The 25,823-nt window shown below is 40.9% G+C and overlaps 2 protein-coding genes across 2 annotated transcripts; both read right to left on the bottom strand.

Annotated features, from left to right (window-relative positions):
• Positions 1–3,484: 3,484 nt before the first annotated feature.
• Positions 3,485–9,584, bottom strand: trmt6 (tRNA methyltransferase 6 non-catalytic subunit). The gene is made up of 12 exons (XM_080047698.1): positions 9,316–9,584; positions 8,919–9,049; positions 8,608–8,717; positions 7,812–7,903; positions 7,616–7,699; positions 7,086–7,210; positions 6,757–6,927; positions 6,306–6,460; positions 5,900–5,985; positions 5,165–5,267; positions 4,757–4,843; positions 3,485–4,130 (listed from the first exon to the last, which is right to left on the bottom strand). Exons 1-12 carry the CDS (start codon positions 9,420–9,422, stop codon positions 3,969–3,971), a joined length of 1,413 nt encoding a protein of 470 aa, XP_079903824.1. The 5' UTR covers positions 9,423–9,584; the 3' UTR covers positions 3,485–3,968.
• A 1,410-nt stretch (positions 9,585–10,994) lies between these two features.
• On the bottom strand, positions 10,995–20,114 carry fermt1 (FERM domain containing kindlin 1). Its single transcript, XM_080047629.1, has 16 exons — positions 20,047–20,114; positions 18,189–18,343; positions 17,293–17,390; positions 16,561–16,696; positions 16,264–16,401; positions 15,495–15,678; positions 15,250–15,352; positions 15,019–15,126; positions 13,710–13,841; positions 13,468–13,517; positions 12,923–13,047; positions 12,519–12,625; positions 12,157–12,381; positions 11,941–12,065; positions 11,685–11,826; positions 10,995–11,585 (listed from the first exon to the last, which is right to left on the bottom strand). Exons 2-16 carry the CDS (start codon positions 18,337–18,339, stop codon positions 11,412–11,414), a joined length of 1,998 nt encoding a protein of 665 aa, XP_079903755.1. The 5' UTR covers positions 18,340–18,343; positions 20,047–20,114; the 3' UTR covers positions 10,995–11,411.
• Positions 20,115–25,823: the final 5,709 nt, after the last annotated feature.

The raw sequence follows: 25,823 nt of genomic DNA, 5'->3' as shown, positions 1-25,823 counted from the left end.
CAGATACACGCAAAGGAAACAGAAACGCGGAGAAGGAGAAGAAGATAATGATCGCAGTCAAGAGAGTTGGGGTTTAGAAAAGAGAACCAGCTACAGGCCCAGATACACGCAAAGGAAACAGAAACGCGGAGAAGGAGAAGAAGATAATGATCGCAGTCAAGAGAGTTGGGGCTTAGAGAAGAGAAGCAGCTACAGGCCGAGGTACACGCAAAGGAAATCCAAAAGAGGAGAAGAAGAAGAAGATAATGATCGCAGTCAAGAGAGCTGGGGCTTAGAGAAGAGAAGCAGCTACAGGCCCAGATACACGCAAAGGAAATCCAAGAGAGATGAAGATGAAGAAGAAGACAACGATCGCAGTCAAGAGAGTTGGGGTTTAGAGAAGAGAACCAGCTACAGGCCCAGATACACGCAAAGGAAACAGAAACGCGCAGAAGGAGAAGGAGAAGAAGATAATGATCGCAGTCAAGAGAGTTGGGGCTTAGAGAAGAGAAGCAGCTACAGGCCGAGGTACGGGCAAAGGAAATCCAAACGAGGAGAAGGAGAAGAAGAAGAAGAAGACAACGATCGCAGTCAGGAGAGTTGGGGTCTGGAGAAGAGGGACTGGAGGGCGGGCAGGTTCCACCAGAGGAGACCCAAACGCGACGAGGAGCTCTCGGAGGAAGAGGCAGCCAGGGAAGAGCCCGACGAGGAGCGCAGCCAGGAGGACTGGGGTCTCCTGGACGAGCCAGCAGAGAGGGAGAAGAGAGACTGGAGGGCTGGCAGGTTTCACCAGAGGAGACACAAGAGAGACGAGGAGCTGGCCGAGGAGGGGGAGGAGGAGGACGGGGAGCGCAGCCAAGAGTCCTGGGGCCTGGACAAGAGAAGTGGAAGAGAGGAGGGAGGAATAGAGAAGCGCATATGGAAGCCGACGCACAGGTACCACCACAAGAAGAAAATCCACAAGCGCGACGGAGGCTCGTCAGAGGAAGAGCAGAGGGAGGACAACGAGGAGGCGTCAAAGGACAAGGACCAAGCTCTGAGGTAATTCTGTCTTTCTTGTTAGTCATATCTCGCAACTCACACTCTTTAATTCAAGTTTGGTATTTTTTCTGCACAAAGGCACAAAACACAGCAGCTTTTGGGTAATACAACCATTGTAACCCAATCAACAGAGATCAAAAACAAAATGTTGCACTTTATGAAGTGAACATGTGCGTGTTGACAAACTATTGCTAGATCAGCATCTAATTGGGGTTGTTTTTCAGGTACCTGGCAGAGAAGCGCTATCCCTGGATATTCCGAGGCTTCTACCCTGATGCAACCTCAAACAAGGTAGGCAGCATATGTTAGACATACAGTATGTTACAGCATATGTTACATACATGTTAAAGACATAGAGATATTGCATATTTTTTGTAGCTTTTATAGTACAGGTACAGTATTACTCCTGTAGTGATCTTGGCTCCAACTCTAATTTTCAAAAACTGTCATCAATTTGCAGTTTTGTACCTGAGCACATCTATATGATTGACCCAACCCATATCAATTCTAGAAATAATAAAAACATAAGATTTCTTCATCCATCCAACTTGACTATCGTTAACCCGTAGAGTTTTGATTGGTAGATTCTTATTTTGGCCTACTTTGTGAATGTTAGACGTACTTTTTAATACGTGCAGATGAATGAACTGGCTATAAAATAAACCACCTGGCCAGCCACTCTAAAAAAAGGCGAGCCAAAGAGCAGTGTGCACCAGAGAGCACTAAGTACGCAGTAGGTAAAAAATACAATAAAAAATAAAGTGCTTTTACCACCTGTGAGAAATTACCCTTTTTATGACTAAGAATGTGTTTGCTGTCATGTATACAAATATATATTATAATAATATATACAAATATATATATTAAGTTACACTCTTATCTCACTTGAATTTTAAAAGGTTGTTCTTATCTAATAATTAATCAGACTCGTAATTGCTTTTCTTAGTTTGTTGTAAAATGTTTTCTGTCAAGTAGTTGTGTTACTGTCCACCGTTGCTTAATTGTATGCGTTTTTTAATCTTGTATTGTACACAGGTCTCTCTTGAAAAAGAGTTCTATATCACGAGTCTACCAATTTAAATTATGGATGAACCTACCTGGCTTTGTAGTTACCAGGTCAGGCAAATTACCAAGTCATGAAAATCTTAAAAACTTAATATTCTGCACTGAAGGTTAATGAAAATAGATATATTTGTATGTTTTACATGTATAAACCACCTGGGATCCATAGTGTAAAAACACTTCCTCACTATTTACTCTGCTGACCCATTAAAGCCACGAGGCACTGCATGCACCACCACAACACTGTTTCACTGGGGGGGTGAAACAGTCATGCTCATTATGGAAATATCCAGTCTTCATGGAGATGGCAGGATTTAGCCTTCAGAGCCACAGATCATCAGTGAATACTGTATGCATCTGTGCAAATGCACAAACAGTCCTGTCCCTCGTGAGAATGTCCAGATAAAGTGTGTATTCATGGGCAGTGACTTGTTTATCAACTCAGGCATACATGGGCTGAGTCAAAACCGTTCGTCTTCACAGCGTGTCTTTTCAGCAATTGTAACCTCCACTCTGGCTTTTCATCACTGCTGCAGTAATCACAGTCTACCATAGCAATCAAGTGGTATCATGCCCATTGAACACAGAGCGAAGGCCTGCAAAGACCCACTAGCTTTAACATACTTACATACATAGAAAAACAAACTGGGAACAGGGAGGCGTAATGATTGATCAGATCTACTGCATCAAGATTCAAGGGTACATGAGGGAATTTCAGACCTATCTAACCAATTCAGCATATTAAAAATAAGTCTTAATATATGAACATTTAAGATGGATTTAATCATACATACCTGGTGTGAAAACACACCATTAGGATGTCATTTATATACTGTGTGTATGGACTGATGTTATTTATTGGCTGCGACCCATAAACAACTTGTGTGTTTTTCAGGAGAAAGAGCTGGAAAACCTAACAGCAATGGACATGGAGTTGCAGAAAATCGCCACCAAGTTGCATGACAACAGTGCATAAGCCAGGAAGAACAGCATTTTACATCACCATCGGTGGATAAACACTTCTACCTTAATGTATTGCTGCAGATTTAGTATGCTTACGGGGTTAAATAAATAAATAAAAATAAGACGATACGAACCCTGGAGCCTTGCCAAAAACTTTTCATTGACTGGATGACTTGTTTATCATTGTATTTGTGATATATTGATGTAATCAAATTAATCAGCATGGGAATGGTTTCAATGTTTATATATTGTAAGGAAAACTATGAAAATAATATATCTAGGACAAATTGTTCAAAAAATTGTGTTCTGAAGAGTTTGTTAAGTCTGCACTCAATAAAAAGGAGCTATTCTGGGAACAAAGAAATGTCTCAAATTCTTTCTTATTGAAACAAACAAATAAAAGACAAGTGTTCACACATCGGTTTCTTTAGTACTGCTTTTTAATTCTGTGCAGATACACATGTAACTCAGAGTGAAGCTGTGCTAGCAACTGGATCTTGAGAAAATTAAATTAAATAAAAATGGCACTTCCTGAAGGGATAACAACATTAAAAAAAGAAGAAGTTATAATCTAAAAGCTGGAGAGCAATAACTGGGAAAATAATATTGTTTCCACACCTGGTCTCAGGGCACAAGACCCAAAGCTGTCACTTACTCTCAACAACACACAGTAGATTATTTTTTGCAGTTCCTTGCATAACACATACACTGAGCGAAAGCCCTGTCAGGGTCTTCTAGCTTCATCTGCACTACTCTGAATACACTAGACAGTGTTGTGATGTATGGCAACAAGACACCCCTATCTCCAGTAAACCAAATGTGTCAAATGAGTTCAGCAGCAAAGAGAAGACGATGCTTGAGGAAAGAAATGCCTGTACGCTGTTGGTAATGTGCCCATCAAACGAGATCGGATGCTACTTTGTTTATCCTTCGGTGTCTGTCAGTTTCAGTCTCTTTGGTGCTGGTTCTGCAGATTTCGGGGAGGCCGCAGGTTTGGAGCGCTCCGTAGCAACTGTTGTTCCTGAGAGGAGATAGCCGCCGGGCCCGCTCATCAGTAACAGTGGATGTGTCCTGTTAGGCAACACCTAGAGACACCGTGCAGACAAGACATACCGTCAGGACACATTCATTCTACTGGACAGGGCTGGGAGGTGGAAAATAACACTTTGGTCCTGAGGGAAATATCTCTTTCAGTATGTAAATCATTTTGTCTCATCCAGTTGCAGCAAAGTACACAAGAACAAAGACTGGGCAGCAAATGGGAAGGGGGGGAGGAGTAAATACTGGATCTGGGGCAGTGATATAAGTTTTCTAATCCCAAAAAGTTGATGCTGCAGAATGTTGAATATTACTTCTGTAAAATAAAATCTGAAGTAATTTTTATTTATGGCTTTTGTTTTATCCTTGACAGATTCAAAGTGGCTACAAATTAATCTTTTCCTATAGGAGCAAATGCAGGCCTTGCTAAGGGATGAAACAATTAATTTAAACAGAGTACGGGAAGCAAAAATGAAAAACAATGAATGATTTTTAGCTTCTAGACTATGACACATTTTTTGCTTTTATATAATTGCTCATTATGAATATTTGTGGTCAACAATAGATGTTGTTCGAACACAGCAAAACAAATGTATATGCAGGAACATTTCTATAGACAAGATGACATTAATTGCCAATACTAAAATTAAATATGGATTTGATCAAGTCTTACCTGGTAATGTCTAAGCCAAGTGTCTGTGATCCGGAGGCTGACCGCACCACCGTGTTCCTTGAGTTTTGTGAAGCACTCGATAAGAGGCTGCAGAGATCATGGATAGGAGAGTAAATATAAAAAGCAGCATGCCTGCAGAGTCGTCACACAGAGGGATCTTGTTTTAAGCAACATTAGCACAACAGAGGTAATGAGTGCTGGGATGTGATCGGCATTGTAACTCCTTGGGCGGAGGTGACAGGGATGTCCGCAGCAGAAATTTAATAATGGACATTTCTCACTCGAACTCTAAGCAATAAAAAAAAACTATGTAGTGGCAGCAAATGAGAGATAACCAATAATCCTTGTTGGGAGGGCATCAAAAGTGCTTCTAGGAAATCCCAAGGAAGTCATGCCGATCTTACTTACCTCTTTGTATTGGGAGTAGACTACAAAAGGCCGAGAGGGGGAGAGGAATTTGAGGAGGCCCATCAGGACTGGACATGGGTCAAAGCGACTGGCTATAACCAACCTGCGTGTGGGGAATAAACAGATGATTAAGAAAATCTGTCAAATATGAAATACACATTAAACCACACACACACACGGTATAGTAATTCCGCTTACTGGTGACGTATGCAAGTTATGGCCTGTAGGTTTAGGGATTTAGTACCTATTGTGGTCATCCATTTTCTATTTTATGTACTTGGATGAGAGTCAGTGAAAGAGGCTGAATATTGTCCACCGCCGTGCTGTTTATGATGTGGCTGCTATAAATCAGAGAAGACTTAGATGGAGGTCAATGGGCGAACCGGATCAATACTTCTTGCCTCCGAAGTCGTTCTCGCAACATTTCACCGTCCATAAAAGAAGCTATAAAGCAAGTTCTTCATTTTGTCTGACGGGAAACTGCAAAGCAATCACTTTGTTCACCTTGTGAGGGCTCCGTGTGCGAACCATTGTGTGTGAGCTCAGAGGGAAGGCAAAGGATTCTTTATAGTCCGACATAGCGATACTTCATTCGTTTATCAGTTTTCCATGCCTGTGGATCAGCCATTTTAATTACTGTTGTTAAGCACACGGTGCAGTCCAGAGCTTATAAAGCAGAGGTGGAGTAGGGCAGAACAGATAATGTGAAAAGCAAACACTAAATCAGACACCAACCCGTCTGCGTTCCTGCCTTCCAATAGCGCGGCAGCAGCAGCCAGCTTCTTCCGTTTCTCCTCAATCTTCACAATTTTTTCCTGAGCCTTTAAAAAACAAAACATAAAAATAAGACATTGACTATTTTTCAGATCCAATTTTGATACCCACCCCCACCAGTTTGTAAACACTGCCATACTGAGAAATACAGAGAGTTGTTTGGAGCTGATAGGCTTAATCAACTTTGTGTGCACTCATTTGGCAATGGTTTGAATGTAACCAACATTCATTTATTCGCACTCTTTCATAAACGTGTTCCTGTGAGTGAATAAATATTTAAAAAAAGGCATGACAGTAGAGGGAAAAATGAAGGATGTCCTAAGTGTGAACAGTTTACAAACTAGTCGATAGTTAACAGTGAGCGTACTCTGGCTTCTCTGCGTTTCTCTTCCTCTTTGTCCTGGTCATTGCTACCATCAGCGGCACAGCTCGTCTCCATGCTCTGTTCCTGTGGACCGTCCTGCTTTTCTGCATCAGGCTGCTTTTGCTCCTTCTCCACATCCATGTCGGACTGCTTTGGAACTGTAATGTCGAAAGAGATTATCTAGATCAGAAGAATGTCACCACATGTCATGCTAAATCACTAATTTTCGCATTGCTGATGAATATGAAGGATTGTTTTCTAAATGTACTGCTTAATATTAGTCCATATGTACATTGTAAAAACTTTAAAAATTATAAAATAACTATCAGAGGAACACAATTTGTAACAAAAAAAGAGGCATTTCTGCACTAGCTTGTAGCTGCTCTGCTTCATCCAAAAATGAAAGGCATTAAAAATAATTGAATTGTTGTTTTAAAAGGAGAGCTTGTTCTACCAGCACTGGGTTCTTTGGCAGTGGTGTCCAGAGTGCCCGCCAGCAGAGCATTGACATGGCAGATGGGAAAATCATGCAGCGTATCATGAAAATGTGCGGGGAAGCCAAAGCTCTCCACACCCGCCCGTGAAGGCCCGCCTCCTGGGAACATTTGGATCACTGAGCCGAAGCCTGGATGAGGAGTTAAAAAAAAAAAGGACAATTAAACCAAGGGCAAAAAAAGAAAAGGAAAGCAAAACAAAGAAATTACATTCTTTGTCTGGAGAAAACTAAAATCACTTGGGTCAAATAAGTAAAACGACACAGGAAAGTTGACAGGACCAACGTACCCCCCATTCTCTCCATGACGGATCCTAGCACGAGGCCAGCGCAAGTATCAAACACCAAAACCTTACTGCCGGCGTGGATGTTTGCCAGTGTCAACATTTGGGCGAGGGTGTCGTAGCGCATGTGGCTGCAAAACACAAAATGACATACACATCATCATACAGTCATCCATCTCTGCTTCACTACTTTTGGGTTTGTTTGTTTGTTTCTTCACTTTTTTTTATTTCCTTTTCTATATTGCATTGTTGTGAGGAGCCTGGGATTTAAGAATTGTATTGGCAATGACTGCTGCAGTGATTGTTGTGCAAATGACAAATAAATCTCTCGGAAGGCAACACACACACACACACACACACACACACACACACACACACACACACACACACACACACACACACACACACACACACACACACACACACACACACACACACACACACACACACACACACACACACACACACACACACACACACACACACACACACACACACACACACACACACAGTTCATCTCCGTGCTGCTGACTCACCAGATCTTCCCTGGTTCCCGGCCATGGTACATCAAGGCCAGGGTGCGGCAGGACGGTTTTAATATCGTCACTATATTTTCATACCTGGAAAAAGCACCAGATGTGAGTGGACGGTCTGATAACACTAATAACAGCGCACCACGTCACTCTAAGCCTGAAACACATTGTGGGTGTATCGTCAGGAGGAGTGACTCACTTCTTCTTCTTCTTCTTGATGTACTTGTCCTGGGCATATCCGGTCTTATCTCGGAATGTCGAGCTGTTCTCTATTAGCTGCTGAATGATTTCCTGTGGAGTACAAACACACGCCGCCTCAAGTCACCTTTCTGTCATGCTGCAACATTCATCTGATCATTTAAAAGAAAGGGTTCCGATGACGAGACAAAAAACAAAATGCATCAGGCTGCCCATCTCTTTGACTTGCCTACCCTGTCGGCGGTACAAATATTTAACTTAAATGGCGGAGTTGGCAATTCTGGATACTGCTTGTTGTCAAATTCACTTTGTCAAAATCTGTATGTACCAGTTTACTGAGCATAGGCTGTGTGTGATGGATTCTTATTCAGCGCACCCACAGTTAAGTCATATAGCAGACCGTGAGAAGATATTCGATGATTTTGACAACAAGCATTCTCCAGAATTGCTGACGGCACCTTCAAGCTTTAAAGAACACTGAGTAGTTTCCTAAAAGTAGTAGTTTGCAAATTGCTCACTTGCTGGGAACTATTTATTTCCCCCAGTGGATAAAACAATTTTGTTGGATCAGGGCAGTGAATGTGGATTGACTCAATTGACAGTAGTAGTGCTCATGTTCGTCATAATAAAAAGGAACAGTGCAGGAGTGTGGCTCATGTATGTCTAGTAGTTTTCGGATTATAAATGAATGTTTATCATTGATGTTTTAGTTTTTTGGGGGGAATTTGATGACAACATAATAAAACACTCACTGTGATACGTTCCCTATTTATGTAATTGCAAGATCTCTGATGTACCTGCCCCTTCAGACCTTGCTCTTTGAGCGTCTCGATGTCGTCCCTGGTCAACTTCTGGGATTTCCCATCGTCTTGGATGTGTCTGTTATCCGTGCCGGCCTCCTTTGCGTCTGTGGAGGAGCAGCACATTCAGGGATTACTCAAAGGGGGAAGTGATTCAGTCAATACACCTGTAAACTATATTGTACATGTTTATACAATTCAATAGAGAAATGCCAGCATCATACAAGGCAAAGTCAAAGGAGAATGTTGCCTGTGACATTGGAATGTGTGGTGTTGAACAGCAGATCACATGGTCAGGTAACACACACCTGCAGTGCTCTCTGTCTCCTTTGGCTTCCGTGGCTGCAGGATCCCCCCAGACACAACATCAAACGTGGTGCTGTACAGTTGTCCCACAGCGTTATCCAAGAAGAACCACTGCTTCTCAAAATTCACCTTCCTGTGAGTACACCAGACAGAAAAAAAGGCAGGGAAAATGAATGAAACTGCATCTTTAAGGAGGCACCTACTATACAAAGTATCTACTGCTACCTTTGAAAGAAGTGCAGTATAACTAGAAACATGCTGATAAGAAATGTATTATAATATTTTTGAAACATAGTTAATCATCCATCAAGTGTGTATTATGATTTCGGCAGTCCAGTCTGTGCCTCATGACATCTTAAAAGATACCCTGGGTTTGTGTTTGGGTAGTATTAGACTTACTTCTTCTGTTGAATTTTCTCAGCTTTGAAGACATCTCCTCGTTTCAACATAACGTAGTCCCCCTCTTTGATTGTGTACCCGGATTCTTCGTCTATATTGTCCGCCATAATGAGACAGGTAAACCAGCTCACTGGCTGAGGGCTCACCGTTACTTTCCGGGAATTACACGGTGCCGCTGTTGAAAAGGCACGGTTTTAAATAAGGCACTAAAACACCCTAAAGTAAAAGCAAAACACAGCAAATCACTATCCCCACGTGTTAGCTTTCATATCCGTAGCCTTCTCAGTGCGACTAAACGATTGCAGACAGCAGATGGCGCATCGTAGTCCGTGATTGGATAGATACCCTTCGCTGAACGTACTGGCCAATAGGAGCAAAGCGCGATGACTAGGTGGAAGTGTAGATGTCAGAATAATCGAGCAAAGTGGACTCAGCTATTATACCAGTTCATGAGCTATCTATACCTTGCTGCGAGAGAGGAGGGGCATTTTTTTTAGTGTCCACATACCACATAAGCTAGTGCAATACATAACTAAATAGTTTGAAAATGGATGATTCGTGCCAGATTGGATTTCAAAGTTGAATATATTTACTTTTACAGTGTATGGCGCATTCCTGAACATTATTTCAAGACTATTGGCTATTCATACTGTGTTGTTGTTATTACTTTGCATTGTTTTGTTTGACTCAATGTCAGTGGAAATGAGGGTCACCCCTCAATTATCTCTCGAGTATAAATAAAGGTTGAATGAATGAAATTGAAATCAAGCTTGGATTTTATTAGCCTATCTATTGTTATAAAAAAATATATTAGCCTACTTATCAACATAAGAGCTGATACTGCTGGACTGCATTTCAATACAGTTAACAATTTATAGAGCAGGAACATGACAGATGTGTGTCCTGCCTTTCATTTCCCACTTTGGGGCCACAGGCTTTATAAATGCCTTTTAAAAAGTGTGCCAACTCCACCACAAGTGTAGCAGTGTGGTGGGTTGGAAAAGCGAAAGAGAGCCTCCTACACTGCTGAAAAAAAAATTAAACAAGAGTTTGACATGGGACATGAGAAATCTTAAAGCACAAGCAAGTCTTAAGTAATTTTCAAATAACTCAACTACAAACACACAGTAAGTAATCGTGACATCCTTCCAACTACGTTACTTCTAATAAAGTTCTAATAATTTAAGTTGCTGCATTAGTATTTAGCTGCTGCATTAAGTTTTATCATAAAGATTTCAAACTTGCTGACTGCTGTTCAGAACAGTGGAATTTGTAATGAGTTTGAAATAATATTATAATGTAAAAAGAAAACGTTCTGAAGCTTTCAGTGATTCTGACAGCAGGTTGTAAGTCACATAGTTTCTGAAGTCATCTTTGAACCCAAGACATCTCCAAAAATCTTTGCAAAGCATATGTTTTTGTAGGCCATCTGGCAAGTTAACAGTGTGGATAGGGCTGCATTCCATACAGTGGCTGTTACAAAATTAACTTTTCCTCGTCACATTAACATGAACAGGAAAAAAGATTGTGTGTCTGTCTACCATGGAAAATATAACATTTGTGAAATTCCATTGTTGTCCCTGTAAGCGATAAAACTCATTGCAGTCTATGAACTAAGATGAATTTAATTTTCAATTTGGTGTTTTAGCGATTGAACAAATGCAAAACAATTTGGGAAATACAAAAACAAATCTCTTTAATGGTTTCTACAAACATTTTGTTCTGTCTGAAACAAGGGAATCTCTTTACCATAAAAAAAAAACTCATTCTTCCAAATGTCAGTTGATCTGAGTTTTGACAGAAAGACCTCATATTTACATCAACATCATTATTTTCCTAGTGCAGGGTACATTGTTATACCTGTTTTACAGTAAGATATGTAATGACAAAAGAACAACCTGATGCTATTGTCCGTAAGTGAAAATGTGGACTTGCTCTGACTGTGATAGAGAAACACATTTTCATTGGCAGTGATTTACTCAGTGTTCACAGTTACCCCTGTTGCAGTAGATTATTCCTATCCTTTCACATTGTAACGTGTCTGTAAATAAACAGCAGATATTCTCTCAGAGGCACAAGCCTTCTTATATCTTTGCTCAGGATTGGCCTCCAGTAAGTTTATGGAACAGGTCTTCATCTAGCGTCTCGTTCTGGTCTTTGGAGCGCGTGGAAAGGAAGATGTAACCTCCGATGAACTCGTGGACCACCTTGCAGTCACAGCTGACGCAGCAGAAGGCTATGACCACATTCTGGTCGAACTCTATGGTCACCTGGAATCACATGCAAAGGATTAATCATGGAAATATCCCCAAACAAGTGTGTCACTGAACGACAATGAAAGGTGAAATTACAACACATTAGTCCCTCACCTGTCTTATCTCCCAGTTGACGTTCCACTGCCTCATGTTGGCGAACCTCCATGTGGTGACTGGCAGACCGGTGGACATGTCAATTCGAATCAGACGGTTGTATGAGATCCCCAGAATCTCATCCTTCTTACTGCCTCTGAATCTGAGACACAAAGAACGGGACAACTGCTAAAAATTTCAATCTGAAAATTTATATTTACATGTTCAAATATAGCAGCAGCTGTATGTGCATTATATCTAAATATATGCGCTTTACCTAACGATGTAGTAGTTGATACCGAACTCTGGAAGCGACTGCCAGGCCTGGATAAAGCGCATCTTGGCATCCATTAGGGACAGCCGTGCAATGTTCTGATGAGCCTCCAGGATACGTGCTGTTAGCTTGAAACAATCACAGCCCATTTGGTGATGACAGAGATTGGAAATGGCTGTTGACAAATTCAATTGTATTGCACACAGCCCTTGAACATACCTGTCTGTTCTTGTACTTCTTGCAGTAGCGCGGGGAATAAAAGCACTCGGCATTCATCTCCATAGAGTCGAGGTCAGGAGACGCCTGACCAGGAGGTGGCGCCAGGCTCTTCATTTTCAGGAATGATAGGATGTTCTTGACTTCAGACTTGTAGGAGCTGTAGGCCATCGTCTTGCCCTTGGAGGCTAGGATACATGCAGCTTTCCACTTGGCGTACTGCGACTCCTGCGGCGGGCAGAAATGACGAGACAAAATCTCATTTATATCCATGCTTTACAGCGATTTTTAGAAAGAGGCTGGAAGGGCAGGTTATCTTAGGAAAATGCTCATAGGCATGTCGGGCAAAAAAAGCCATGCCTTACATTGTCACATCGGATGTACACCTCATTCATCCCGTCGGCAACAGGGAGGAGGAGCTTGATGCCAAACTTTTTATCCGTCACGTTGACATCAGGGACCACCTCACAACCTGCAAATGAAGAGGAAGCCAAGGCAGTCAATTTAACCACAGAAGACAAGCAAGACACAATAGAACTATTCATTTTATCAAAGAATACAACTGCATTTACTGTGGTTACTTAAAGGAAAATACAAAAAATATTGATGTGTATTATATACTACTTTCTTATACTGTATGCACATGGATATCTGCATACCATATGTATCATTAAACAATGAGAATAACGTATCTACACATCATGTGAATGCCTAAATTGATAGTTAAACTCAACAGTACAAAACACATCACAAAGTTTTTTTCACTGACCTCGAAGCTGAAACTGCTCAACGGGTTCTCCGAATGAAGCCTCCTTGTTCTTAAAGTAGGAGATGGTGGTGTCCTTGAAAACAAACCAGTACTCTTTGTATGGCCGCAGCGTTAGTCTTTTGGGCCTGATTTAAGACAGTTAAAAAAAAGCTTTTTATAATAACATATCCTTATCTGAGTAGAGGAATGTAAACAAAACAGCAGTGGGAAAAAAATAGGCTACTTATTCAGAGCAGCTCAACAGAAGGTTGTTTCCTTTAATCAGATATCAGAAGACCTATAGGCCATTTGAAGATTACAATACCAATCAGAGACATGAATACACAATAACACATTTTTACTCTGGTCCAATAAAATCTCCTTATGGCTTCTCCAAATTGATCTTGCAAGCCATTAAATAAGGCTGTTTTTAGTGCAGTGAGGGCAGAAAACTATCAATTTCAGTGACAGTTATTAGAGATATTACATCAGTTATTAATAATCATCTTATGCATAATAAGCATCTTCACAGTATAGAAATACAGGTTGAATAAAGGTGGCTTTACCTAAACAGGCGGAGAGTATCTGCCAGCTCTGGAATATCTGTAATGTCTTCCTGGGGGGCGGGATAAAACAACTGTCAGGTCCCCTGTGTTTTCCCCTGACATCACCGTGTTAAGACATGCAATCATCAGGGGCCTACCATCACTCCTGCTTAAAAAACAGCTGTTCCGCCATGACAGACCTGAACACCTTCAAATATCCACTCCAGTGTAGACGTGCCGTCGAAAAAGAAAAATATGTTTACCAGAATTCTGTCCGTGAGTCTGCCTTCGAGCGTCACCTCCAAGTTGGACAGGGCGGCTTCTACTTCATCTATTTCAGGCTCGTTGGAGTGGTCCAGTGTTTCACTTGACATGGTCAGTTTACAAATGTGATACTGGGAAAAAAAATAATAATTAAATTACCCTTTTACTCTAAAAGTAGAAAACCATAAATAAATGTTCCCTAATAGCAATAACCAAATATTTACTTGAGAACAAGTTGTTATAACATTCTCCGACATGACTAATGAGGTTATGCAAGGCAGGCTTGAGTCAGAGGGGGGTTTGAGCGTCACACCAACATGTGGGTGAGTGCAACACTGATCACCTTTTTGATTCAGTGTGATTTCTGAATCACCGTCTAGAGACAGTTACACAATAACAGCCGAACGATTAAGTGGTGGGCTCACATTTAAAAACATAAAATCCACACAGAAAATGTGTCTGATGAGGAGATATGGTTCTTTCCTGCTGCTCCACCTCTCTTCTTGTTCCTGTCTTCCTTTGAATCTCTACATTTCGTCTTCCCTCTCCAGTGGGATTTTCTTCATGTCCTGACATGTCCCCCTTGCATGAAACACTCCCCCAGCATGGAGCTCCAAGACACACATAAACCTTACTTAAAACTGATTTAGGCCACATTACTGTGTCCTTTTGGTAGAACTATGGCTCATGATTGTAGGACAGTTAACTCAGGATCTTGATCATTTAACACAAGTGCCGTTACGCTAGTTTAATTTCTTTTTAAATGGTGCTTTCAAGTGCTAAATATATTGCTTTTTATTTCAAAGTTCAATATCCTTGAAAGTCTGAGTAATATACTGTATTTGTTTTTTAATAGTTTTGCATTTTAGAGAATATCAAATAAGTTTAAGCACTTCTCCCAGTTCTAGTCAATTTAATTTGTAATTGACCTAGCTGAGTTATGACAGGGTGATACAGTGGATAATTGGTTCGCAGGAAGTTCTTCAGTAAATTAAACTTTTGAAGGATCCTGCCTTCTGCAAAGTGCTGAGCTCTTAGTTATATTCAACAAGAATAAAAGGGTTCTTACAATTATTACCTATTTATATTTGAAATTATATTCTCTAACTTAACAATGGCAATTCAATCCTAACATCGCCGTACACAGGATGTAAACTTCAAATGTCAAATCCTTTTTTTACGTACAATATTTCCACGAGTGCCATTCCCGATCTTGAGTGATATGTCCACTTTTGATATTCAAACTGCCTACTGTTACACATACTGAACATGTGTAACTTTCACAAAAACAGATGGCATATTGTTCACCTGTAATGAAGCAAACATCAGCATTTCCTCCTCTGTGCAGTCTATCTCCTCCAGCAGGATGGACCAGCGAGCTTGTTCATACAGCTGGGTTATTCTGACAGCGTCATACTAAAGAAAAACACAAAAGCATGAGCACACATTTAGTTCACCTGCCCTGATGTTATTTCAGAGGGTCAAAGATTTTTTCTTCCTCCCCCTCAAGGTTTTCTCTCACTTTTCATGCTCTCTTACTTTAGGATTGAGGTCAAAGAAGACATTGTACTTGAAGCGCAGCAGTAGCTTTTCTTCATCTTGAATGTCTTGCTCCATAAGAGAACGGGACGAGTCCAACCACCTGTCAATCATAGCGACAACCAGTTACATGAGCTGTGGGGTAGGAATATCATCCAAATGTTATAACACTGCTAATTCCAAATCCACCACATCGCTAAAAGGTTTCAGCAAAATATTTAAAATGTTGATATATTTTCATCTACCCTGCATTGTTGACTGCTTTGTCCACTAGTGAGAGCTGCTGGTACATCTTGGCCAGCTCTGCAGGCGGCAGGTTGGGCTGGCTATCGGCCAGAGGCATTTCTCCAAACCAAAGGCTCGTGGCAGACATCGGCATCCCGTTTTCTGGGTCATAGGTGGCTGTCATGGTCTTACTGTGCATGGGGCCTCAATTAGGGAGAATGGTAGATAAATGATTAAAACCAGATTTTCCAATACATGAATGCTAGCAATAGTGTATTTAAAAGAAATAAGCAAAAAGAACTGCACTAAAAGTTGAAATTGACTCGTTGTCAGATAGTATAGGACGTGTGACAGTAAAAATCGTCAGTTAGAATGAAAGTTTGACAGAAAGGTGAGAAGATAACCCTGACGAAACTCCAATAGGTAATAATTGGAGTGACATAAAAGGCGGATAAGATCAAAGGTCCCCATTAAAGGGATTTTTCAGGCTGGTGTGGATTTCACGTTGGGGAAACCCTGAGCAACATGACAGTATACTGAACAATTCTTTCAGATGTCACTGGAGAATACTGTGTCTAGTCAAATTTCAGCGGACATAAGGATGCTTAAAACTTTCCCTCAAAAATGTGTGAGTCGTCTGTGATCTAAATACAAATAAAAGTGAATTATTAACTGCGATTGGACAAGTATGAACCGGAATCTTTACAGAGAAGTTGCAGACCGCCTCTGAAACGAGATCAGGTCCCTCTGTGCTGTGAAACTTTTTTTTGCCTAGTTGTTTCAGGCTACCTGTGCCTCCTGGTCCCCCACTAATTAAATCGATGTCCCAGATTTCCTCTTGTGCTGAATTCTTGTCTTTCTTCTTCTTCTTCTTAGAGGGATCATCCGGTGGCTTCAGCAGCGACAGCTCCTCTGATCTCCTGATGTCTGAGGGGATAGCCAAACAGGGGACAGTAGTGGGAGGGGATCGGGCAGAATATTGAAGCAAGGTGAGTCACCAATGTTTCTGTCTATAAGCGGTGCACTCGATCATGACAAAAGCAGCAAGGGGCAAAGGGAGCCTGCAGTCAGAAAGGAGAAACTCACTGAGTACTCGACAGATCTCCGCCACTGCCTTGAAGGCCACACTGGAGAAGCTGACGGTCATTTTGACGGTTTTCATATTGGGGAGCTGAATCAACAGGGGTTTGTGCTGGGGTGTATAGCGCAGGTCAGCATCAGCCTGTGTAAAAGAAATATATATATATATATATTTTAATCATATGAACACCACAAGCAAAATCCATACAACTTTCCCTTCGTGCCTATTTGGAGTTTTCAACAACTTCCCGCTGTCTCCATTTATGTTTGCTGTATGTACACAAAGAAGCCTACATACAGTATGTAGTATAAAGGGATGGTCATCCATGCAATGAATGCAGCCAATGGACAACAACAGTTAGTAAATCTCTTTTTAAGGAGGAACTCTGAAACATTAATCTGCATTTAACTCATATTGTATACGTTTTCCTGTATTTTTCCCCCCGACACTTTGGTTACTTTGTTCTGAGTAGAATCTTCATTACATTTCTGAGGTTATTTGGGCTTGAACAATGATTGGCTGTACAGACTGTATTTGAATCATACACCCATGGCTGGAATGTCTATTTTTACTGCAGTATTTCTCTGTGCCATTGTCCTTCAAATAGTTTTTGACCTTTTGTTGAAATACATTTCTAGGGACTTTTAAAATGGTCTTTATAGTTACAATTGTGAAATTATAACCCATTACAGATCAGCACAATTTTAAAAAGAGATTAAATCACTTTGGCATATTACCTGAATCCCAATCTTGTCCAAGGTCCAGTGGGTCTTGAGCAGCCAGCATTTCCTCTGTTCCCACCACAAGGCATGGTCTGACCAATCCTGAGGAGCCTCTGCAGACACACAGATGATTAAAACATATCATTACTACCTTTATTATTACCATATATCTCAAAGTTTGAAGCTGGCAACCAACGTTTTTGCACACATTTGTCTTGAGGTGGAGCTTTGGCTTTGTGGCTAAAATAGTTCAACAACCACTGCATCTGCTACCAACCCAAACACTTCCTGCACGTAGGAGGCTGAGAGTGATTTAAAGTGTGGTTTAATGAGGCCACCTGACATCATGTTACGGTGCTGGGCTGGAATCCGTCTCTTGATGACAAACTACTAAGTCATCTATTATGTTGTTTGCTGCCACCTTAGTAAAGCTGCCTTAACAGTTTATTATCTCCTTACTTATTCATAGTCAACTGTAAAGAGATATTGGATCAGATCCTGGCTGAACTTTGGCCCCCGGGGCTACTCGAGTCATTGCATTGTGTCAAAACAATGGCTCCGTGGTGTAGAAAAATGCAGGGCAAACACGGGTGTGGCCTGCCTAAGAGACCTGTTGTGGCAGCTTGAGGAAAGGTTGAGACAGTGTGCTTAAAACTGTGTCAAATGGAACTTATATTTACCAGGTAAACAAACCAAATGAGATGTAAAAAATAAAATTTCCAAAAGTGGAGAGGCGATTAAAATTTGTATTTTCTAACTTTTTCTCTCTTGTTACACAGGCAAATTCCTTCACAGAGGTCACAGTACAGGGTCTTCCACTATGCAGCACCCCCAGAGAAGTGCCTTGTTAGAAAGTGTACTTAGATGAGATGCTACACAGTGTAAATACAATAAAATCACTAGACACTTACTGATCTTCTCCACCAGCTTAAGCATGAGGCCTCCAATGTGCAAGTCTCCCTTCACCCTCAGCCTAAATTTCATGGACTCGTCTCCATGTTTTTGATCCACCTGCACCGACAGCTCCCACGATGTTTCTCCATACTCTGCGGGTGTTATCATGGCCCTATTTCATAAAAAAACAAAACAAAAAACAGAGGTGAGACAGTGCATGCATTCTAGACAGGATGCTACTAAGCCAACTAAGCACTATCTCTAATCAATTACAGAGTGGGGGAATTCCTCTGGAATATGTTGATTCTTTCCTTGCTCTGTCTTGTTTTGGAGCTTAGGAAACATCTGGGATGAAAACATGAGTCAGCGGATTTGAAGTGTTTCTCAACATCCTGTGTGGGACCATCCAAATTAATTTGGCCAGAAGTTAACAAACACAGATTTCTAGGTGTTTTCTGTTCCAAGAAAATCCCCCCACCCTCCCCCCTCCCTCCCCTCGTGCTTTTTCTGCATTATCTCTCTGCAACCATACTGCAGCCAGCCCCTGAAGTACTCCGTTTAGGCAGCACATTTCTGAATAAGATCTAAGCAAACACACAGACTGACAGATGCACTGATGGTGCATCTGTCACCAGGCTTTTTTGCTGGTGCCAGGCTGCCAGCAAAAAAGAGACATGAGATGGCAAACAAACGCATTATCGTAAACACAGCACGGCAGACATACAACACCGCTGTACAGCCGTGCACAGAAATGCAAAGACATGGTGGATTGTTATTGATTTTTTTTTAATTATAAGGAAGCTTGAATGGATGGAAGAAACAAGGCAGGTAAGAAAGGGGAAAAGAGGAGGAGGTATGGGGAGGGTACAGCTGTGGAATGTGTGACGAGCAGGGACACGAATCTGGTGCAGGAGAGACCAGGTAAAAAAAAACACATACTGGCCCAATCTCCCTCCTTTACACATTTAAAATGTGGTGAACAAAGAGATGCACACTCATATGCACAAACACAGTAGTATAGATCTGGTCTTTTGAAAGAAAATACCTGTTTTAATTTGCCCCGCATGGGTAGCCCAGTGAAGGTGTATAACATTGTAAAAACGGTGTTACTCTGAGGCTAGGTTTTTAATGAATGCACTCTGCCTTCTTTGTGCTGCTCCCTCCCTATGCAACTGTAGGGTACAGTTACAATTTTGAGTTGGAGCTTGCACGTCTGCTGAGGGAAGGCTTGTTGAGATGTGTTGGAGGGTGATGAATGTTACACTACACCATCAAAAAAAGAGAGCCCCAAATAAAGTGATGGAAGGTAATGATGTAATCAAAGGATTGTCTAAATGCAAACAACTGAAGAAAAAAATGTGTTTCAAACAAAATATGAATTGTTTTGAAAAGCTTTCACATTGTAAGGCTACGATACAGTGGCACACATGCAATTATTACAGGTGACAATGTCAAAAACGATCTGTTATTATTGTAAAAAGCCTTAGTGCTGATGCAAAGGGTCTGAATTAAAATCACTGAAATGATGACAGTGAATCAACCCTGTGAAAATAACTACAAAGTAGCCTATCAGGCCTTTCTTTAGGACCACAAACAACAGTGCTCTTAGGTTTTAGTATTCACAGAGTAGGCAAGGCAGTGCCAATCTAACATTATTGAAGCAATAATAGTGCAACCAAGTTATACAAATTAACCATTAACTTGCTTCCGTGTAGGCCTTCCCCAGTCAACAAGTTCAAACGGGACCATCCCCAATCATATGATGTGATTGTCTTTGTCAGGGGGACATGAAGACTCTGCTTTATTCAAACCCCACTGACTGATATAGCCCTTTAAACTAACGGTAACGTGGAGGAAGTCTGAAGCCATTCTTACCTTGATACAAAGTGTTCTGTCGGTGAGTTATTCCTAGATTTTATTTGTGTGAAGTGGACTGACCCAGGAATGAGGCTCCCTCGGGAATAAAACACGCCCAGCGCAGACAGGTAGCGAGGAGGTGGAACCGTTAGAGGAAGTGGGCAGGTAGGTTACGGTAGTTAGCTACTTCATAGAGGGGGCTATTACTATAAATGTTTTTTCGTAATACAGTCTGCACACACGTTTAAATGTCATTAATTTAACCAAAATGTTCAAGGGCTAGTAAGTTTTAGGGGAATTGAATATATTCAACTGACTACAGGATATGATAGAGAGAAGTCCTACCGAAATTCTTTCTAGCATAAACAGAAGAAATAGCATAAACATGCCCAACCCCACATAGGCCTACGTACATTGCTCATGCTAATACTACTCTGTAACAGCGTGGTGATTTAATAACAGCATGGCTAAATAACTAGGCTACAAACTAATGTAACCTGAAAAAATTATTTAGTATTACAAAATATATATATTTTTAGATGGCTAGCCAGAGCTAATTTATCATTTTGCGTTTCAAGGTGCTTACAGTGTTGCATACATTTTACATTAGCCTAACCCAAATGCCAGTTATGCTTTTTTAAATTGTAATTAGGGGGCCAAGCCCGAGAAGGGCTGGGACCGCGTTTTGCAGAGCAACGCGGTTCCCAAGCCCTGCGGGGCAGGGAACCCTATTGTTTTTGCTGGGATTATTCTTTATTCTTTATTAGGGGGCCAAGCCCGAGTAGGGCTGGGACCGCGTTTTGCAGAGCAACGCGGTTCCCAAGCCCTGCGGGGCAGGGAACCCTATTGATCTTGTAGGGATTATTCTTATTCTTATTCTTATTATTCTTCTCCACATAAAAGTGGTGCTGCAGCCCAAACCGTAAAGGGTTGGGACATGCCACTTGCAGGGCTCATCCAAGTCCGTACCCCGTACGCAGACAAAAAAATTCAAACATCCCGGCCACTAGGTGGCGCTACAACAAAGGAAAAGGCGTTTTGGGCTATAACTTCCGCACCGAAAGTCCGACAGTCAAAAACTTTATATCCACAGATGCCCACAAGTCAGCTGCATCTTTTGAGATAGGCCACGCCCATTTGCGATAGGATAGATCTTTTTCTACGTCGCAAAAACTGTGTCAGTCACCAAAACATACTCCTCCTACAGTTTTCGCCCGATTTGGACGAAACCAAAAGCATTACGCTCTCCTGACTCCCACGAGCAAAAGTGGGTCAAATAGTTTTTCTACGACCATCGGAAGACCAAACAGTAGCGCTTGAAAGATTCGCGAAAATTCCTTAAAAAAAAAAAAAAAGGGGATTTTCTTGAAACTGAAGGGAAACTATCATGGGGCATACCTGAGCCTATGGAAAAAATATGGGCTAGAAATTTCTATGTGGGCCGGACTTATTAAAAAAAAGAGTTTTTCAATTTTTTGGCCTGTTTTCGCCATTTTCTAAGTCTTTAGGCGGGAAAATGGGAAAATTCAAAAAAGTGTCTTTACAATGGAGAGGATGACAATTTGATTTTGCTATAACTCTCCAACCGAACATCGCACATTCAAAAACTTGACATCCACTTGTTTGGTACATTGAGCTGCATCTTTCTATCTAACGTAGTTTTGCGAATGTCATCCATAGGGGGCGCCAAAACCACAAAAAGCAAAGAAAACGCGTTTCGGGCTATAACTCCCACACCGAACATCCCACATTCAAAAACTTTACATCCCCGGATTCCGTGAAGCGAGGGGCCGGCGCCGCGGACGACGACGCCCGATCCCGAGTCGCGTGGGAGGCTTGGCCCCCGTTCACAACTGCTTGCAGTTCTAGTTCTTTATTCTTATTCTTCCATGCGTAAAAGTGGTGCTGCAGCCCAAACCGTAAAGGGTTGGGACATGCCACTTGCATGGCTTATCCAGGTCCATGGTACGTACGCAGAGGAAAAAATTCAGACATCCCGGCCACTAGGTGGCGCTACAACAAAGGAAAAGGCGTTTTGGGCTATAACTTCCGCACCGAAAGTCCGACAGTCAAAAACTTTATATCCACTGATGCACACAAGTTAGATGCATCTTTTGAGATAGGCCACGCCCATTTGCGTATATATAGATTTTTCGCTATATCGCAAAAACTGTGTCAGTCACCAAAACATACTCCTCCTACAGTTTTTGCCCGATTTATACGAAACCAAAAACATTATGCTCTACCAACTCCCACGAGCAAAAGTTGGTCAAATAATTCTTCTACGACCATCGGAAGACCAAACGGTAGCGCTTTAAAGATTTGCGAAAATCCGTAAAAAAAAAAAAAAAGAGGGATTTTCTTGAAACTCAAGGGAGACTATCATGGGGCATACCTGAGTCTATGGCAAAAATATGGGCAAGAAATTCCTTTCTGGGCGGGACTTATTAAAAAAAAGAGTTTTTCAATTTTTTTGCCTGTTTTCGCCATTTCCTAAGTGTTTTGGCGGGAAATTCAAAAAAGTGTCTTTACAATGGAGAGGTTGACAATTGGATTTTGCTATAACTCCCCAACCGAACATCGCACATTCAAAAACTTGACATCTACTTGTTTGGTACATTAAGCTGCATCTTTCTATCTAACGTTGTTTTGTGAATGTCATCCATAGGGGGCGCCAAAACCACAAAAAGCAAAGAAAACTCGTTTGGGGCTATAACTTCCACACCGAACATCCCACAGTCAAAAACTTTATATCCACAGATGCCCACAAGTCAGCTGCATCTTTTCAGATAGGCCACGCCCATTTGCCTATGGGATTTTTTTTCCCTACATCGCAAAAACTGTGTCAGTCACCAAAACACACTCCTCCTACAGTTTTTGCCCGATTTGGACGAAACCAAAAGCATTATGCTCTACCGACTCCCACGAGCAAAAGTTGTATAAAGAATTTTTCTACGACCATCAGAAGACCAAACGGTAGCGCTTTAAAGATTTGCACATTAGCTACCTTGTACCAAACTGCTCCTAAATCCAAAACGATTCATCCTATTAACACCAAACTTCACAAATGTGTTTATCCTATAGTTCTCAGGTTGTTTCTACTTTTTCCTTAAAGTGCTCCAAAAGGGGGCGCCAAAAACACCCTTGAGCATCTTTCTCTGCGTTTTCTTTGCGTTTTGGTCTATAACTCCCAAACCAAACATCCCACATTCAAAAACTTTACATCCCCGGATTCCGTGAAGCGAGGGGCCGGCGCCGCGGACGACGACGCCCGATCCCGAGTCGCGTGGGAGGCTTGGCCCCCGTTCACAACTGCTCGCAGTTCTAGTTTTATTTGATGCTCATAGGCCTACTAGCCTACTTATCAAAACATAGCCTATTGTTTTTGATGTGACACCACCAATTATTAGTAGCCCAATACATAAGTAATGTAAAGGGTTATGATATTTGGTTTGGTAGGCTATTTCAGTCAGTGTGGGATTGTCTAACCAATAGGGGTTGGAATTTCCGATTAATCGCGATTCTCCCTCGAACGATTCCGAATCGATTCATAAAAGTTAATAATCGATACTAGTATTTAATATTAGTATTTCCTGCGCCACTGCGCATGCACACCACACAAGTGCGAGTTGTTAAAAGTGGCGACAAAAGGGCTGAGAGCAGCAAACCCATATGACCTGCACTGGCTTTGTGTCTGTTTACGTTTTTGTATGAGAGCTGAATTCCAAGCCATACTTTTTGCACAATGTGTTGAAATGATATAGAAAATAATAGAATATAAATCCTATAGAAACATGATTCACAAGAGTAGAAAGAAAATTAAACTGAATCGGTTTAGTTTTTACAAACTCCCATATTGTGTTGAAAGCTGCATTGATTATTGCACTGGTCATAGAAAGTCATATTTGTGACAAGAAAAGCTTCTCTAATACAATATTAGAGAAGGTAATTCATCTGTTGATTGTATTTAATGATCATCACAAAAGTAGGAAGTGATTATCAAACTCTGAGGAGCAAACTCAGATGTGTATATAAATTACTATTACTATTACTATTTTTGAAAATCACACATAGGTATGTATGTAAAAAAAAAATTGCATCAAGATGCATTGAGAATCGATTTTGAATCGAATCGTTGACATCGGAATCGAATCGTGAGGTGCCAAGAGATTCCCACCCCTACTAACCAACAACTGATATTAGAGTGTGAACAGTGCACATGTTTACATGTAAATGATAGTTTCAACCAACTTTCACATGTTGAAAAAAGGCAGTCCACCAACTTAACATATGGAGATCAGTTTTCCAGTCATTGGAAGTAGCCTGCTTCTCAGCCTCTGGAAGTAATAGGCCTACTTGTTGTTGCTCTGGTATTGGAGGGAGTTTTTATACAAAGTAAATGTATTAATTAATACAAATAATACTTTACAAACAATACGAAAGATGGCCTAAGCAAACAATAGGCCTAATTATATAAACGGCAAGTAACTGCCCCACAATAAGGTAGCCCTCTGTCAAAATACAAATAATAGGCTACATCTTGAAGACAGTTTATTTGGAAAGTTTTCACCTGATTTTGACCTGTTTATGCAACTTGTAAGTAAGAATGAAGCCTCATGGCCATGGAATATATTTTGGATAGGAGTGTTTTATTGTTGCCCCAATTTTAGTAGATTTTAGAGACAAGCCCACAACATGATGCATAATGGTTTACCTCAGTCAGATGAATCAGCCAACCATCCTTAATGCCCACTCCTTGCCCAATGAGTAAATCAAGATGAATCACTTGAGTGTTTTTCCAAATACTAACATTGCCAGCTAATGAAACTTCAATAACACACCAGTAATAAACTGATAGCAAAAGGTTTTATCATTTTTGCAGATGGGGTTTTAAAGCCAGCCAGCTGCTGTGTTATAGTACATTTTTAAGCCTTAAATATGTAGGTGTGTTTCTTTAGCAGTTTGTGCATGACGTGGACTTTTCTTCTGTTACAGCCAATTGCTCATAAGCTGCTGAGCCCATGTGTGTAGCCTGCCACCCCCTGGTTTATATTGGTAAGCTAAATACAGATCTTTTTTGCCGTGACTGGTACTTGAGCAAATGCATACTTTGACCACACTAAGGACATCTGCTTGATTTGTTCAAATAGAAACATAAATTAGATAATTAATGGTAATTAGACAGGCTGAGAAGAGATTGAAGTTGAAGATTTGATCAACTCTTAGGATAATTGTCTGTATTTTTGAATGACTAGCAGCCTCCTAATTGAAAAAAAACATGAATCAATTTCTTCAGACTGTCACCACTATGTTTATTTAAAATATGTTTCAATTATAGACTTTTGTAAGGCGTCCCATGCCTTAATTGTTTACTTTCTCAAGATTGAATTGATTAATTAATTAAACAACATTATGTTTACCTCCATATTGTAGAAAGAAGAACAAGAGACGCAGGGATAGAAAAGAAATGTGTTCTCGTTTAAATGTTCATATATTAATGCTGCTTTGTCTTAGGCAAGCAGCCAAATAACTCTTGGTGAGAGCTAAGAAATAATATAACTTGTATGGTCATTTAATGGGCTATACGATTTTAGTTATTAGTCATACTGTAACTGGAAAATGTTACTCATATCTTTCTAGTATTACTGAAGCATTCACTAACAGATTCTGCATGACTGCATTTCTCTGCAGAGAGACATTGTACACACAGTTAGACATATTTCTCTGTTAAATCCACTTACTCATTGGAAATCCTAGGCCATTAGTGAACAAGAACAATTGTAATCAGGGTCTTT

Source organism: Ammodytes marinus (assembly GCF_949987685.1).
Source record: "Ammodytes marinus genome assembly, chromosome: 19".
Classification (NCBI taxonomy): domain Eukaryota; kingdom Metazoa; phylum Chordata; class Actinopteri; order Uranoscopiformes; family Ammodytidae; genus Ammodytes; species Ammodytes marinus.
Note: the sequence above shows the minus strand (reverse complement) of the source record. Positions and strands in the feature narration are given on the sequence as shown.